General features: G+C 37.2%; 1 protein-coding gene across 1 annotated transcript in view; it reads left to right on the top strand.

Annotated features, from left to right (window-relative positions):
* The window catches only part of SCFD1 (sec1 family domain containing 1), a 121,357-nt gene that overhangs the window by 103,605 nt on the left and 2,343 nt on the right, over positions 1-15,409 (top strand). Inside the window, exons 20-24 of the mRNA XM_006085855.3 lie at positions 1,392-1,445; positions 4,410-4,462; positions 7,371-7,404; positions 8,954-9,019; positions 12,540-12,608. Of these exons, the coding sequence (XP_006085917.1) occupies positions 1,392-1,445; positions 4,410-4,462; positions 7,371-7,404; positions 8,954-9,019; positions 12,540-12,608 (276 nt within the window). The remainder of the gene's footprint in view (positions 1-1,391; positions 1,446-4,409; positions 4,463-7,370; positions 7,405-8,953; positions 9,020-12,539; positions 12,609-15,409) is intronic.

Genomic DNA, 15,409 nt, shown 5'->3' with positions numbered 1-15,409 from the left:
ATTGTTTTCTGTTAGTATTGCTTGGGAAAAATTTACAACTATAGTTTTTTTCTTTTGGATAAAGCATTTTTGTAGATTTAAATCTGCACCATTGTTCCTTAGAGAAAGTAATGGTTAGACTTATTCTTACATGAACAAACTCAATTTTACTTGAAACAAACTTAAAAGGTAACATTTTTGTGCTACTTTTTTTTTCTTTAATTCTAAATAATAGAATTCAGGAAGCGCATTTAGTCAGCTTGAGCATTTGGTGCTTTGTTTATATTAAAAAGTTCCTGGCCAACACAAATATCAAATAATAATGAAATAGCTTTAATTTTAAAAGACTTCTACTTGCCATCTAGAGAAAGTAAAAGAAAAAAATGCATATTTTTCTGTTTGCTCAAGGCAGTATTTTCCTTAGTGATGGTTCATTTTAGTAACACTAAAATGTTGTATTGCCTAAGGAAAGTAAAACTCCTTGTAAAATAGTAGTGTGCTATATACAGATATTTAAATAATCAGACTTAATGTTGCCTTTGTTGTGTAAAGTCTCTAAGATTCAAAACTTTTTTCCAGAACTTCCTGTACAGCTCACAAAGGAAATACCAGTTCAAAGTAGGCAGAATACCATCCCAGTAGGAATGCACTTTGAATAGGCATAATAGTCACATAGTAAATTTTCTATACTCCATGTGTTGTTATTTTCAAAATAATGATAAAAATCATCAGACTGAAATGTAACAATAGTATTACTTATCCCAAAGGCATGTAAGCATGTCAAAAGGCAATCTTCTGCCAACAGCAGTACTATACATTTCATGTTCAAGGTGCAGTTTGTTCCATAAAAAGACATTGCAGAATGTCATTGAAAATTTGGAATTTATCCCGGGCAAAATAAAAATGGTCAGTAAAGTTTGTATATATTCATTTCCCCATTTTTCAAAGAGCACAAGTATCTTTTAGCTTAGAAGAATATACAGTAGAAATGAAAGAACTCTGATAGGTCATTTAATCTCATACATCTTCACAAAGTTTAAGTTACTCTGTTTTTAAAGAAACTTAAAATTTGCAAAGAGAAAATGAAAAAAAATAACATTAGGAATCTTATGTGATCAAAACAAAAGCTTTCCATTGCTAGTATTAAAAAGCAAACATCTAACAAACAAAGTAAAGAAGCCCAAACATGTAAAATCTAGATACACCTACACATTAAAAGGACCTTTTGATTTAGAGGTATATTTTTCTATGGAACTTCAGTGGTGCCAAGCTATTTATGTCTGTGTAACCATTCACAGAATACTTAATCTTAGAATGTGTTCAATTGGAAGGTAAGCATACTTAACTGTAGAATGATTGCGTTGTTTGATAATAGAGAACTTTTCTCATGAAAATACTAATCTCTTCCACAGAATCTACCTGTAACTCGTATTTTAGACAATCTCATGGAAATGAAGTCAAACCCTGTGAGTAGCATATAACATTATACTTGTAAAATTGTTAAACATATCTAACTGACTATATGAAGGTGATAAAAGATGAATTTGTTGTGACCTTAATTACAACAGACTACATGAGGGAAAGAAAAGAGTCCATGTTCTTTTTTAGCCATTATCACAGATAATAGGAGTTGGTTTCTCAGCTACTACAACCATTCTGGCAGTCCTCATCCAAATTAAATGTATATTCTATGTATAATTTAATATAAAATATATCCTAAGGAGCACGTTTCTGTAAATGAAAAAGAATAGTAAGTATCAGCTGGTATAACATAAAGAGAACCAAACCAATTTAATTTTCTGAAAATTAGGAGAGGAATGCATAGTGAAATTTTTAAGTGTATGTGTTCAGGTGGTACTAAACTCTTAGGGGCTGAAAAGTAAATTGAGAGATAAATTGTTGAGTGAATAGACAAATGAGTAAATATTGTTAGCATTTACTTAAAGAATCCGTTTCCAAGCTATCTGTTTATAATCGAGAAAGGAATGTAAAAATTGCTACAACCTGTTTCATAAAACAGCCCAGCTTGTTAGTGTGGCAACTAGAGAGTGGTTATCATCGTAAGAGTCTGGAATTGAGAAAGGCAGCATGATCCTATTCCCAGCAATACCCTAGTTTGGGTTGATCTGGATCATTTTAGACTTGGTAGCAAGGTTTAAGATCCCAGCCTAGAAAGAGAATGAGAACAGAATCTTCACATTAATGTGTAAGTTTTTTGTAATTATTAAAACATGATTATACTGTTAAAGGAAATTAACAGAAATAATTTTAAATCTACCCTTATGAAAACAAAGCTACAGTGTAATAAAACATTCCCCATAGGAGCAATTACAATTATGAAAGGAGTAAGAGTGTTGTCTATAATAATAATAAAAGAATTGGGTTTTTCCATCTGGGAATCGATATAGAGAAAGCAGCATGCCATCTATATATATAAAAGCTTAAGCAACCAGTCAACCGAACAACCGGTCGACTGGTCGCTATGATGACACACTGACCACCAGGGGGTAGACGCTCAACACAGGAGCTGCCCCCTGGTGGTCAGTGGGCTCCCATAACCAACCTCCTGCAGCCAGTTAACTTCCCTCAGTCCCTCCCCGCAGCCGGCCAGCCAACCCCGATCAGCCCTGATTGCTGGCCAGGCTGAGGGACCCCACCCATGCACGAATTCGTGCACCAGGCCTCTAGTTGTAGTAATAATAGACTTTATTACTGCATCCTAGAATATATGAGGAAGGAGCTCTCTTGAAAAGCCTGCAAGAAATACACATTTATAATTATCTTAGCGAATATGACTTCATTATAGGCAGTTAAATGAATGGAAGACATTCCAAACAGTAATAAAGAATAAAGGTATAAATAAATCTGAAATTTTAGACTGATACCAAATCTACAAGGGGTCGAGGAAGTTTATTTTATTACTATCCCTATCTTGAAGCTGAGATGATGAATAATGACAGTGATAATGGTAATATTTATTACACACTTAGGTGCCTAATAAGAATTAAATGTGATAATATGTAAAAATGTTTTGAATGGTTCCTGGTTCCTCTCCTATTTGCAGATTAGTTGATTTAGAGGCATTGAAAAGATTAGCAAAGTGCACTAAGTTAGACTTAGCTAGTAATCTTGAATGTATCTTATCTTAAAGGCTTTAAAATGCTATAAGCTAATTCTAGGTGCATTCTTATCACTTACATTTGTTAATTGAGTGTTCTCTTTTTATTTGTCTTAATTGAATAAACTGAAAGAAAAGGATTAAGGCTGTACCAGATAGGTTTTATCTTGCCTTGTAAATCTAGCGGGTAATGGTTTACTGGAGCAGAGTATTAATGGATCTGACACTGTATTTGGTTCACTGAGAGTTCTGTGATTGATTAGCACTGTTCACCACTGAGTACAAGACCTGATAGTGGCAAAACATTAGTAGTTTGTCATCAATCAGGTTTGGATAGCGCCATCCATACTGTAGAAAAGAATGAGTTCCTTTGGCTGATTGGGCCATGGAAGGAGAGAGGGAGGCAGAGATTAGTAGGTGATTACATCATAAGCAGTAAAGCAGTACTTTCCAACTCCTTTAATATTAAGAGGCTAGTTTCCAATTTAGAGGAGGTCCACAACCCCTTATCTACCACTTCTGAAATCCAAAATGTTCTGACAACTAAAAGATTTTAAATTCAAAATTCCAATATACATATAACTCCAAATGTTTCAAATAAGAAATTGTGAACCTGTATTCGGTATTCTGTACATTCAATAAAATCATGGACATATAGCCCTAGCCAGTTTGGTTCAGTGGATAGAACGTGGGCTTGAGGACTGAAGGGTCCCAGGTTCGATTCCTGTACAGGGCACATGCCCAGGTTGTGAGCTCAATCCCCAGTGTGGAGCATGCAGGAGGCAACCAGTCAGTGGTTCTCTCTCATCATTGATGTTTCTATCTCACCCTCTCCCTTCCTCTCTGAAATCAATAAAAATATTTTTTTAAAAAAATCATGGACATACAAAAATAATAAAATCCTAAAAACAGAAATACATCACTTGTAAACCTGATACATTTTCAAGAAGCAGTACTGTATAGCATAATGGTTAAGGTGTGGGCATTAAAACTAGATTACCTGGGCTCAGATCCTGGAGTTAACATAAAAGCTAATCATGTGACCTTAGCAAAGTTATATACTCTCTGTATTCCAGCTTGCTCACCTGAAAAATAGGGATAATAATAATAACCACCTCATTGACATTATCGGGATTAAGTTATTTTATTGAAAGCAGTACAATAATGCTTAACATATAGTAAGTGCTCGGTAAATGGTGGTGGTGGTTACACGTTCTACCAGATTAATAGATTCATTAAAATAAATTAAGCCAAACTGTACCTTTCTAAAGAGAAATTCCATAGTCATGGTAAAATTCTATTTTTTTAATAGGAAACTGATGACTTTAGATATTTTGATCCCAAAATGCTACGAGGCAATGACAGGTAAGCAGCTCTTGTGTATTTGTTGTAGGTTTCCCCAACCCTGCCAAGAAGGGAAATAACATAATTATTTTTGTAATAAATAACTACTTAATATTAAAAATTTAAACTGCATAGAAAACTGGTAAGTAAACCCAGAGATAATCACTGGTGCTTTTCCTTCCAAGATATACACATAAAAATACCTTTAGATGTTTTTTGCTTTGTTTCTAGTGAAATGACGGTGGCATAACAAGCTGTGGGGGGAAGGAGGATCTTGGATAATATGTATGTTTTTAAATAAATACTCTTTATTGGACCAAATGAAAAAATGTGTCTTTATGTTAGAAAGCAGTTGGGTTCTTTTTTGGGGGGGTTAGGGGGAAGGGGTGTTTTGTTGTTAATCCTTGAGAATATTTTTTTCCCAATGATTACTAGAGAGTGGAAGGGGAGGGGGAGAGAAAGAGAGACATCCATCAGTGTGAGAGAGACACGTCGATTGGTTGCCCCCTGTATATGCCCCAACCAGGGCCAGGGATCGAACCTGCAACCCAAGTACATGCCTTGACCAGGAATCAAAACTGAGACCTTTTAGTGCTCAGGCTGATGCTCTAACCACTGAATAACACTGGCCAGGGCAGTTACCAGTTGTTTTGTTGTTTTTATTTTTTACTTAACTGGTCCATGTAATCTAAGTTGCTGTGGATTGCTGTAAATACATTTTGACAATGAAACTTTCTACAGATAATTTCTATATTTTATGACAAAAATGGTATGGCATTTGTTTAGTTTATTATGAATATTATTTTTCAAGATTTAATTCATGGTGGTATGAAAAATAGCCTAAAAGATGCAGAAAAAAGCCGAAACCGGTTTGGCTCAGTGGATAGAGCGTCGGGCTGCGGACTGAAAGGTCCCAGGTTCGATTCCGGTCAAGGGCATGTACCTGGGTTGCGGACACATCCCCAGTGGGAGATGTGCAGGAGGCAGCTGATCGATGTCTCTTTCTCATCGATGTTTCTAACTCTCTATCCCTCTCCCTTCCTCTCTGTAAGAAATCAATAAAATATATTAAAAAAAAAAAAAGATGCAGAAAAAGAATAGGCATATTTAGGAGGGAGAAAAACCTTAAAATCATTGTTTCTAGCACCAGAACTTGAGTGAAGCTGCTTTCTTGCTTGTCCCTTATGTTTGGGATCTTTAGAACTTTGTCTTTGCTTTACCCCAAGCTTTCTCATCTTTGTAGGTAGTCAGGATAGATAATCTAATCACTGGGTAGCTGCTTATTTGGTAGTTTTGGTAACTTAAAAGGTTATTCTCATTTTTGAACTTATTAGAAATACTCCCAAAGTTGCGAAAGAAGCTGCTGATAGCAGCTACAGCTGGCAAGAAGGAATTGACAAAGGATAAGTTATAGGAGAGAGATGAAGAGTGACAACTAATGTGTATTGGGGCTTCTTTTGGGGATGATAAAAAAAAGTTCTGAACTAGACACTGGTAATGGTTTTACAACTCTGTAAATATATAAAACCACTGAGTGCACACTTTAAAACGGTGGATTTTACAATTCTTTTCCTCTCAATATTCTTCCTTGCATTTGCATATGCTAACAAGTAAATACATGTTTCTTCTTAGAAACTTACTGAGGAGCTCTTTTCATCTGACTTGTACGTTATGTATGATAATGAGGAGGAATCTGGTATTGATAAGACAGGAGCTCAGGCTTTCCTCCTCCTCTGAGCTAATCTCATCACAACTGGATCTGGGTGATTAGTAACTAGTAATGCTGTGCTACTTAAGTCTTACCTCTCCTCATTCCACTTCTACTCTTAGAGCAACTAAAGCAGTGGTCACCAACCAGTGGTCCGTGAGGTCCGAAAGCTTGGCGACCACTGATTTAAGGAAACCTTTGGATCAATGGTTGCCAACTGGTGGTCCGCAGACCACTGATGGTCCGTGAGGTCCGAAAGCTTGGCGACCGCTGAACTAAAGCACTCTAGAAGGAATTTAAATACTGAGGAGGTATTTCAATCAGGTGGGCTCTGGTTTCTGTGGAATATTCCAGTGGGCCATAGAAATGAGGACAAGATGATAGGGCTGTGGAATCAGCCTCTGAATAACTAAGGGAAGTTACAATAGCTCTCTTCTCTTGGTTGGGATTTTCAAAAATTGCTTCTGAGGAAAAACTGAGTTGTCTTTGTGCAGCCTGTTTTAGCACTCAAAACAAATATACATCTGATTCACAAGAGCTTTGAAAACGTCTTCATAAAAAGACCTCTTGAACACTAAGGAAGTATTTTTAAACTATATTATAAATATACTAGTATAAATAAGTATGTAATTTGTATGTTAATATTTAATATATAAAGATATATATGGTATATATATGGTGAGGTGTGTATATATATATATATATATAATATATACACCATACATATATATATGAGCTACAGTTAGAAATGCAGATCCCTACTCCTTCCCCCTTTCTTTTTCTAAATTGTTGTTATCCTTCCCGTTTACATGCTTTTTTCACAAATGTAGATACTCACAACTGTAATATTATGTTGAGTATGGTAAAAATTTTATATAATTTATCACTAAAATATATACTTTATCAACTCATCTTAAACCCAGATTTCCACTCCTTATGGGAGCTGCTGCTCAGTCTTCTATAATTTTGAAGTCCATAGGTTGCCCCATTTCCTTTTAGACACTGAGACATGTACCTCTTCTGTATTCTTCCTCTGCATCCCAATTCATTACCTGGCTACACAAAACTAAAGGACCCACCGTCCAAGACAGTGATGGAGGAAGAATTGTAAATATATATCTAATTGTGTGTGTGTGTGTGTGTGTGTGTGTCTCCCATGCCTGTTTTTCTCATCAGAAAAGCCATGGGTGAAATTTTCAATATGGTTTTTCTTTGTTACAGCTCAGTTCCGAGGAACAAAAATCCATTCCAAGAGGTACGTTCCATATAAAAATAATCTGTCCCTGAAAAGGGAAGATGAAAAGGTGACCAAGCAGTCAAGAACTTCTTTATCCTAAACATGGTTTATTATGATGACTATATGGCAATCTTGATAAATCCAATTCTGTGCACCCAAAATTCTTAAAAAATACATATTCTTAGCAAGTATATTTTTCTGATTTATAAAGCTGCTTTAAACACTGAGAATCATTTAAGCTTAAAATAACTGACATGAAATGAAGTAATTCTCAGAAAAAGAAGTCTTTAAGAAAGTTTTATATGTTTGGAACTTCTAAAATTGGATTCTAAACTTTTGTGAAGATATGACTATGTTTTCATTTGAAATATAAAAAAGATTCTTAGGAAAAATACAAAAAAGAACATACAGGGTTGGGCAAAAGTAGGTTTACAGTTGTGAGTACACAGAAACAGTTTATTCTTGTATTATTAACTAGTGGCCCGGTGCACAAAATTCATGCACATTAAAAGGGGATTAGAGGAAATATTTTAATATTGCTATTTGCCCTTTCTCTATAATAGAAGTGTCAGAGATGAAAGAAAATTAGTAAAATGTATATGAAAATCTTCCTCCTGTCAGAGTCTGGGGCGCCCCAAGGAACCCAGAGTCAAGTCCCCACCCACCCATGTGCGCCTCAAAATCGCGCAAGTCCCAGACCCGGCCGGTCCAACCCTTGTCAAGCCCCACCGGGCGGGGGGTGCAGCCTCAGGTCCCCTAGCCTGGCGCCAGGGCGGGGAGCGTGCCTTGAGGTCCCCTGTCAAACCCCACCGGGCAGGGGGCGCGGCTGAGGTCCCCCAGCCTGGCACCCTGGCCAGGGCCCGGTAGGGCCTCTGTCAAGCCCCACGGGGACCAGGGAGGGAGAGGGCACAGGCTCAAGTCCCCTGCTGATTGCTCCTTAAAGCTCGTTACGGGAACTCAGCCTCCACTGTGGGTGCAGCCATCTTGTGTTATGGAAACCCCTCCTCCTCCTGCCTCCGCTGTGGGTGCCCCCATCTTTGTGGTGGAGTGATGGTCAATTTGCATATTCCCTCTTTATTATATAGGATTAGTTACTGTATTGTTTTCCATATGGACAGCTGTGAACCTTTTACCCCACCCTGTATATTGCCCCACCCTGTATATTGGAAATTATATAAATGCTAAGTTTTTTGTTCTTTCTACCTACAGTAAATAAGCTGAAATTCAAAAATGCCTTTGGAAAAAGCCCTTTGGATTTCTTTGCTATTACTTATGTGAAGAATGAGGTTTATTTTCCTCTAAATTGTTTCTGAAAAATCTCTGTCTCATTTACTACTCAATAGACATTAGAAATTTATAAATGTATAAACTTTTTAGAAACAAATTTCTTTATAAGTGAAGTAACATCAGGCATGCAGGATATGACTTTTGCTAGCTAGTATTTTCTTTTACCTATGTGTGGAGTATGTTCCCGCCTAAAAACTTTGTTTGAAAACTTAAAATACTGTTTTAAATGGTGTTTTAACTATTTCTTTTAACTTATTTATTTTTCTGTTTGCATTTTTAGGCAATTGTTTTTGTAGTTGGAGGAGGCAACTACATTGAATATCAAAATCTTATTGACTACATAAAGGTACATGTTGACCTTTTTATTCTTTTATCATTTAATGTTTATAAGAGTTGTTCTGTCTTTAGAATGCTAACATTCTCTATTTCCAGGGCTCTCCTGATTCTTTTTTTTTTTAATTCTTTATTGTTCAGATTATTACAGTTGTTCCTCTTTTTTCCCCCCATAGCTTCCCTCCACCCCATTCCCACCCCACCCTCTGCCCTTACCCCCCACACACTGTCCTCATCCATAGGTGTACGATTTTTGTCCAGTCTCTTCCCGCACCCCCACACCCCTTTCCCCCCCGAGAATTGTCACTCCACTCCCTTTCTATGCCCCTGATTCTATTATATTCACCAGTTTATTCTGTTCATCAGATTATTTATTCACTTGATTTTTAGATTCACTTGTTGATAGATGTGTATTTGTTGTTCATAATTTGTATCTTTACCTTTTTCTTCTTCCTCCTCCTCTTAAAGGATACCTTTCAGCATTTCATGTAATACTGGTTTGTTTGGTGGTGATGAACTCCTTTAGCTTTTTCTTATCTGTGAAGCTCTTTATCTGATCTTCAATTCTGAATGATAGCTTTGCTGGGTAAAGTAATCTTGGTTGTAGGTTCTTGCTATTCATCACTTTGAATATTTCTTGCCACTCCCTTCTGGCCTGCATAGTTTCTGTTGAGAAATCAGCTGACAGTTGTATGGGTACTCCCTTGTAGGTAACTAACTGTTTTTCTCTTGTTGCTTTTAAGATTCTCTCTTTGTCTTTTGCCCTTGGCATTTTAATTATGATGTGTCTTGGTGTGGTCCTCTTTGGATTCCTTTTGTTTGGGGTTCTCTGCACTTCCTGGACTTGTAAGTCTATTTCTTTCACCACGTAGGGGAAGTTTTCTGTCATTATTTCTTCAAATAGGTTTTCAATATCTTGCTCTCTCTCTTCTTCTGGCACCCCTATAATTCGGATGTTGGTACGCTTGAAGTTGTCCCAGAGGCTCCTTACACTATCTTCATATTTTTGGATTCTTTTTTCTTTTCTGGTTGGGTGTTTTTTGCTTCTTCGTATTTCAAATCTTGATTTGATTCTTGGGATCCTCATGTCTGCTGTTGGATCTCTGTATATTATTCTTTATTTCAGTCAGTGTATGCTTAATTTCTAGTTGGTCCTTTTTCATATCCTTGAGGGTCTCACTAAATTTATCGGTGGTTTCTAGAAAATTCTTGAAGAACCTTATAACCGTGGTTTTGAACTCTATATCCAGTAGTTTGCTTTCTTCCATTTCTGTCATTTGTGATCTGTTTCTTTGTCTCCACATTTTTTTATGCTTCCCTGTGTTGGTAGAGTGGCTTTGTGTGCTACGTGTCTTATAGGGCCCAGTGGCTCAGCCTCCCCAATTACCTGAGGTGGACACTCTTGGTGCAACCCTTTGTGGGCTTTGTGCACAGTCTTGTTGTAGTTAAGCCTTGATTGTTGTAGGTATCACTGGGAGGAATTGACCTCCAGGCCAATTGTTTGTGAGAATCAGCTGTGTCTGCAGTGGGAGAACTTCTGTGCTGGAGACACCCTTTTGGGGCAAGACTTTCTTCAGTGGGGCTTTGGTGCTCACTGAGTCTGCCCCCTGAGTGTGTCCCTTATGGATCTGAGGAGTTGTAATCTGGATGGCCCCACTCTGACCACTGGGTACACTGGCTCTTGAATCTCTAGGGAGGTGCTAATTTAGCCTCTGCCTGAGGCTACCCAGCAGGAGCTATGGAGAGATCTGCAGATTCCTCTTCTTTGTTTGGGGTTTGGGGGTGCCCAGATGAAGCCCAGCTGTGAAGCAGTGCAAGCTGCTGTGGGGCCTTGGGCCTTCTTTTGGAAGTTCTGGGTCTCTCTGACCCAGCTGCAGTTTGTTAGGTAATTTTCAGATTGCAAAGGGCCAGGTCATTCATATGCAAAAGCCTCTGTGCACAGCTTGGGTGTGGCGGGGTCTCAGGGGATCAACAGGGTGGAGCAAACAGCTATGGCTGCTCCTCAGTCCTACCCCGAGTCTCAGTGTCCCAGTAATCGCTGCAAGTACCTCTCATAGAAAGCCGCCCTCGAGTTCCGACCGATGCCAGACAGTCCAGTTTCTCCCCGTATGAGTCTGGGTCCCCAGAGACTCGCCCTGAACTGGAGTTCAGAGCAGTCGGGAGCTTGAGACTCCCTCCCGATTGAAAACAACAACCGTGTCCTCAGTTGCCAGCTCTTTCCGCGTGCGCCTCCGTACCTCTGCACTATACTTCCGCACCTCCTCTAAGTCTCAGTGTGCTTTTCTCTTTTTTTTTAGTTGTAGAATTTCCACTCAGCCAGCCTTCCTGTGGTTCTGGATGATGTCCGTTTTGTCTTTTAGTTGTATTTTTGAAGTGGTTGTGCGAGGCAGCAATTTCCGGAGTTTACCTATGCCGCCATCTTGGTTTTTTTCCTCTCCTGATTCTTACATAAACCCCTTTTCTAGAGGTAGTTTAAAAATCCTTCATACAGGATTGGGTTTTTTTATTCCTATCACATTCATTTCTGGACTAAAATTGTACTTGAGGTGGAAAACAATACATCTTTTTGATGTCATGTATTTTGCAGCTATCTATCTTAGTTTGACTTTACATGTCTAGAGACTTCAGGTAACCCCTCTCCCAAAGAGTCTCCCTTGGTGAATGATTTACCAAACACATATACCTGAATCATAAGCACTTTTCTCCCATCCCATTGACTTCAGTCAGCAACATACTTCTCACAAATTTAGAATGCTGCTTTTTCAGCAAACAAGAGCTTTAAAGGTAGCAAATTGGCAGTGGAGTACAATTCAGAGCTCACAGCAGCAGGGAGTGATGGACAACTAAGCAGAAGGAGAATATGGAGGAAAGGGTGTGACTTGAAAAGCTAAATAAATTAATAAATTAAATGCAGGTGTGATGGAATTAGTGATTGTTAGAATGACATCTTGTAATCTTCATTTATTTACTTAATATTAAAGAATGATCATTCCTTATGTCCTATGTGATGTAAGGCTTTAATAAAGATAGAGATTTTGGTACAACAGGAGGAAAAAAAATAGGCTGATGCCATAAATCTTCAAACTCCCAGCACAGCTGCTGGGATTCTATGTCACTTGCACTGGACATACTTCACCTTCACAATGTAAACCTCCAAGATCTGTGTAAGATACTCTGGTCTCACATCGTCTTGTACAAGGAGGGGTCTTTTATAGCCTCTGTGGCCATAGAGCCACATAAAAATCTAAGCATGTTTTCTTCAAGTAATACAGATCCTTCATTGCAAGAGTGTTGGCCTAAGATTTTATAGATAATTATGAAATGTGGCAGTTATCAGATCCCTTCTATTTCCATATTTTAAAAAATACTATGCCACTTCACCACTTTATTCTATGCAATTTTGGGTTAAAATCCAACACCTCCTCCCCCCCCCCCCCCAAAAAAAAATATCTTTAAGAATAACAAAAAGATTTATTAGCTTTAATCCCTCTTCTTGAGAATACTTGTTACTTACTTGTATCTGATTTTTACAGGGGAAACCGGGCAAACACATTTTATATGGCTGCAGTGAACTTTTTAATGCTACACAGTTCGTAAAACAGGTAAAGTTTACCTTTTTAGTTTGTTTTGTTAACATATCCTAAGTTGCTGTTGGTATTTTTCAAAAGAGAACAAGAGAATCATTATATTCATCTGAACCACCTGAAACCATAGAGCTATAATAAAATGTAAGGTTTTGACATGGACATCTATACAAAAAACTCTGATAAGTAACATTATTTTCAGTATCCCAAATCTGTAAAAAGGTAAATTCAGAAAATTTAAAATTTGAGTAGTGTACTCAATTAGGAAAATTTTAATTCAGCATTTCCTTAGATACTGTCTACATTTCTGATTTTGCAAGGCCTATCACAAATTGGGCTAAGAAATAAAGTCACTTTCTTGGGCTGTTACTACCAACTGTGCTCAGGTGATACAGTGGAATTACATTCACTGTGAAAGTTAATGACAGCAGTAGCTGAGGTGTACAGGGTCTATACCTTGTTGTAGTATTGTTCCCCGTAGTGTTCTCAGTAATTATATTAACTTTATAGCTTTTTAAGCTTGAACTACCTGATTTGCTCAGTTGACTGACGAGTAATGTTCACTCACCTTTGCCATGATTGCCACAAAATAATAATTATATCCTTTACTCATTTTTAGTACCTGTTTCTTTTCTAGCACAACTTTCTTACCCCAATATGTAGTTCTTGTATTTTTAACCTCAGTGGTATTATGAGAATTTCAAATATACAGAAAAGTTGGAGAATTTGCAGTGAGCACATGTATACTCCCCATTAACATTTTACCGTACTTTCTAAGATACCTACCTGTCTATCCATTGTTCATTCATGACCCCAACTTACTTTATTAATTTTAAAGTAAATTATAGATATCAGTATACTTCCCTCTTAACACATCTGTGTCAATACTATTACTTAGAGTTCATTGTCTGCTTAGGGTTTGGGGTTTTTTAAGCCTTTGGAGGTAAAATTTACAGCAGTGAAATACACAGATCTTAAGTGTACATCCCTGAGTTTTGTCAGATATGTTCACCTGAGTAACCCGAACCCCCAATAAGATACAGAACCATACCCCTAACTGGTTTGGCTCAGTGGATAGAGCATCGGCCTGCAGACTAAAGGGTCCCAGGTTCAATTCCGGTCAAGGGCATGTACCTTGATTGCAGGCACATCCCCAGTAGGGGGTGTGCAGGAGGCAGCTGATCGATGTTTCTGACTCTCTCCCTCTCCCTCTCTGTGAAAAATCAATAAAATATATTTTTTTTAAAAAGATACAGAACCATCACACCACAAAGTTTCTTTATGGCCATTCCCAGTCAATTCTAGCCCCTCGTCAACCCCTGCCCAACTGCCTGCCTGATTGTCTTGATGTTTTTCTATTGTGGATTAGTTTTGCCCATTCTAGAATATCATGTAAACAGAATCTTTTTGCTTGGTTGGGTTAACTAGAGAATCCTCAAATTTGTTAATATTTTCTAATGAACCAGATGTTGTTTCTGTTAGTTTTCTAGTCATTGATTTCAAGGATTTTATTTTATTTTGATTACTTTGGATTTACTTTATCCTTCTTTTCTGAAGTTGGAATATTAAGTCAACTACTTTAGTTTTCCTTTTCTAAAGTAAGCATTTAAAAAGCTATAAAATAAAAACTTTTGCCAAACACTGCTTTAGCTGTGTTCCACAAATGTTGATATATCTTCATTATCATTGTTTGAAATATTTTTAATTTACCTGGTGGTTTATTCTTTATAATGTAGAGATCTATTGTTGTTTTCAAGTGTTTGTAGGTTTTTTGGATATATTATTCTTACTGAATTCTGATTTCATTCCCTGTGGTTAGAGAACATAAATTCTTTTTATGGCCCAACATATGGTCTATTTTGCTAGGCACTTTATGTGCACTTAATTGGGACATGCATTATACAGAAATTGAGGGAAGGGCTCTATAAATAGCAATTTGGTCAAGGTAGTTGAAGGCATTACTTAGATTCTCTGTGTCCTTATTAATTTTTTTTGGTCTATTTCTATTAGGTACGAAAAGACTGATATTAAAATCAACTGTTATTATAGAATTATCTCTTTCAATTTCTGCTTTTTGCACTTTTAGCTCTGTTATTAGTAAACACACATATATGATTGTTGTATTTCCTAATAGCCTCTTTTGTTATTATGTAGTATTCTTCTACACATCTGGTAATACTTTGTCTTGAAGTCCACTTTATCTGATAACATAGCCGCTCTAGCTTTCTCACGCTTATGGCTTATATGTCACAATTTTTCCATCTGTTTACTTTCAACTTACATATCTTATAGGTAGCATATAGTTGGATCTTTTGGGTTTTTTTACAACCATTTTGACAATCTGCCTTTTTTTATAAATATTTTTTAAAATATATTTTTGTTGATTTCAGAAAGGAAGAGAGACAGAGAGAGATAGAAACATCAGTGATGAGAGAGAATCATTGATTGGCTGCTTCCTGTACATCCCCTACTGGGGATCAAGTCTGCAACCTGGGCAATGTGCCCTGACTGGGAAGTGAATCATGACCTCAACCACTGAGCCACACCAGCTGGGCAATAATCTCTGCCTTTTAATTGGAGCCAGTTGATATCTAATCAATTATTTATTTGATTGGATTTAGGGCTACCATTTTACTGTTTGCTTTCTACTAGTCTTCTGTTTGGTGTTCATCTGTTCCTCCTTCCCTGCCTTACTTTGAATTATCTGAACACTTTTTAGAGTTCTATTTTAATTCACCCACAGGGTTTTTTTTAGCTATATCTCCGCATTATTAATTTAGTGGTTGCTGTGGAGATCATTATATATATATATATATTAT

Source organism: Myotis lucifugus, unplaced genomic scaffold (genome assembly GCF_000147115.1).
Source record: "Myotis lucifugus unplaced genomic scaffold, Myoluc2.0 scaffold_22, whole genome shotgun sequence".
Taxonomy (NCBI): domain Eukaryota; kingdom Metazoa; phylum Chordata; class Mammalia; order Chiroptera; family Vespertilionidae; genus Myotis; species Myotis lucifugus.
This window is presented reverse-complemented; position numbering and strand designations above follow the sequence as displayed.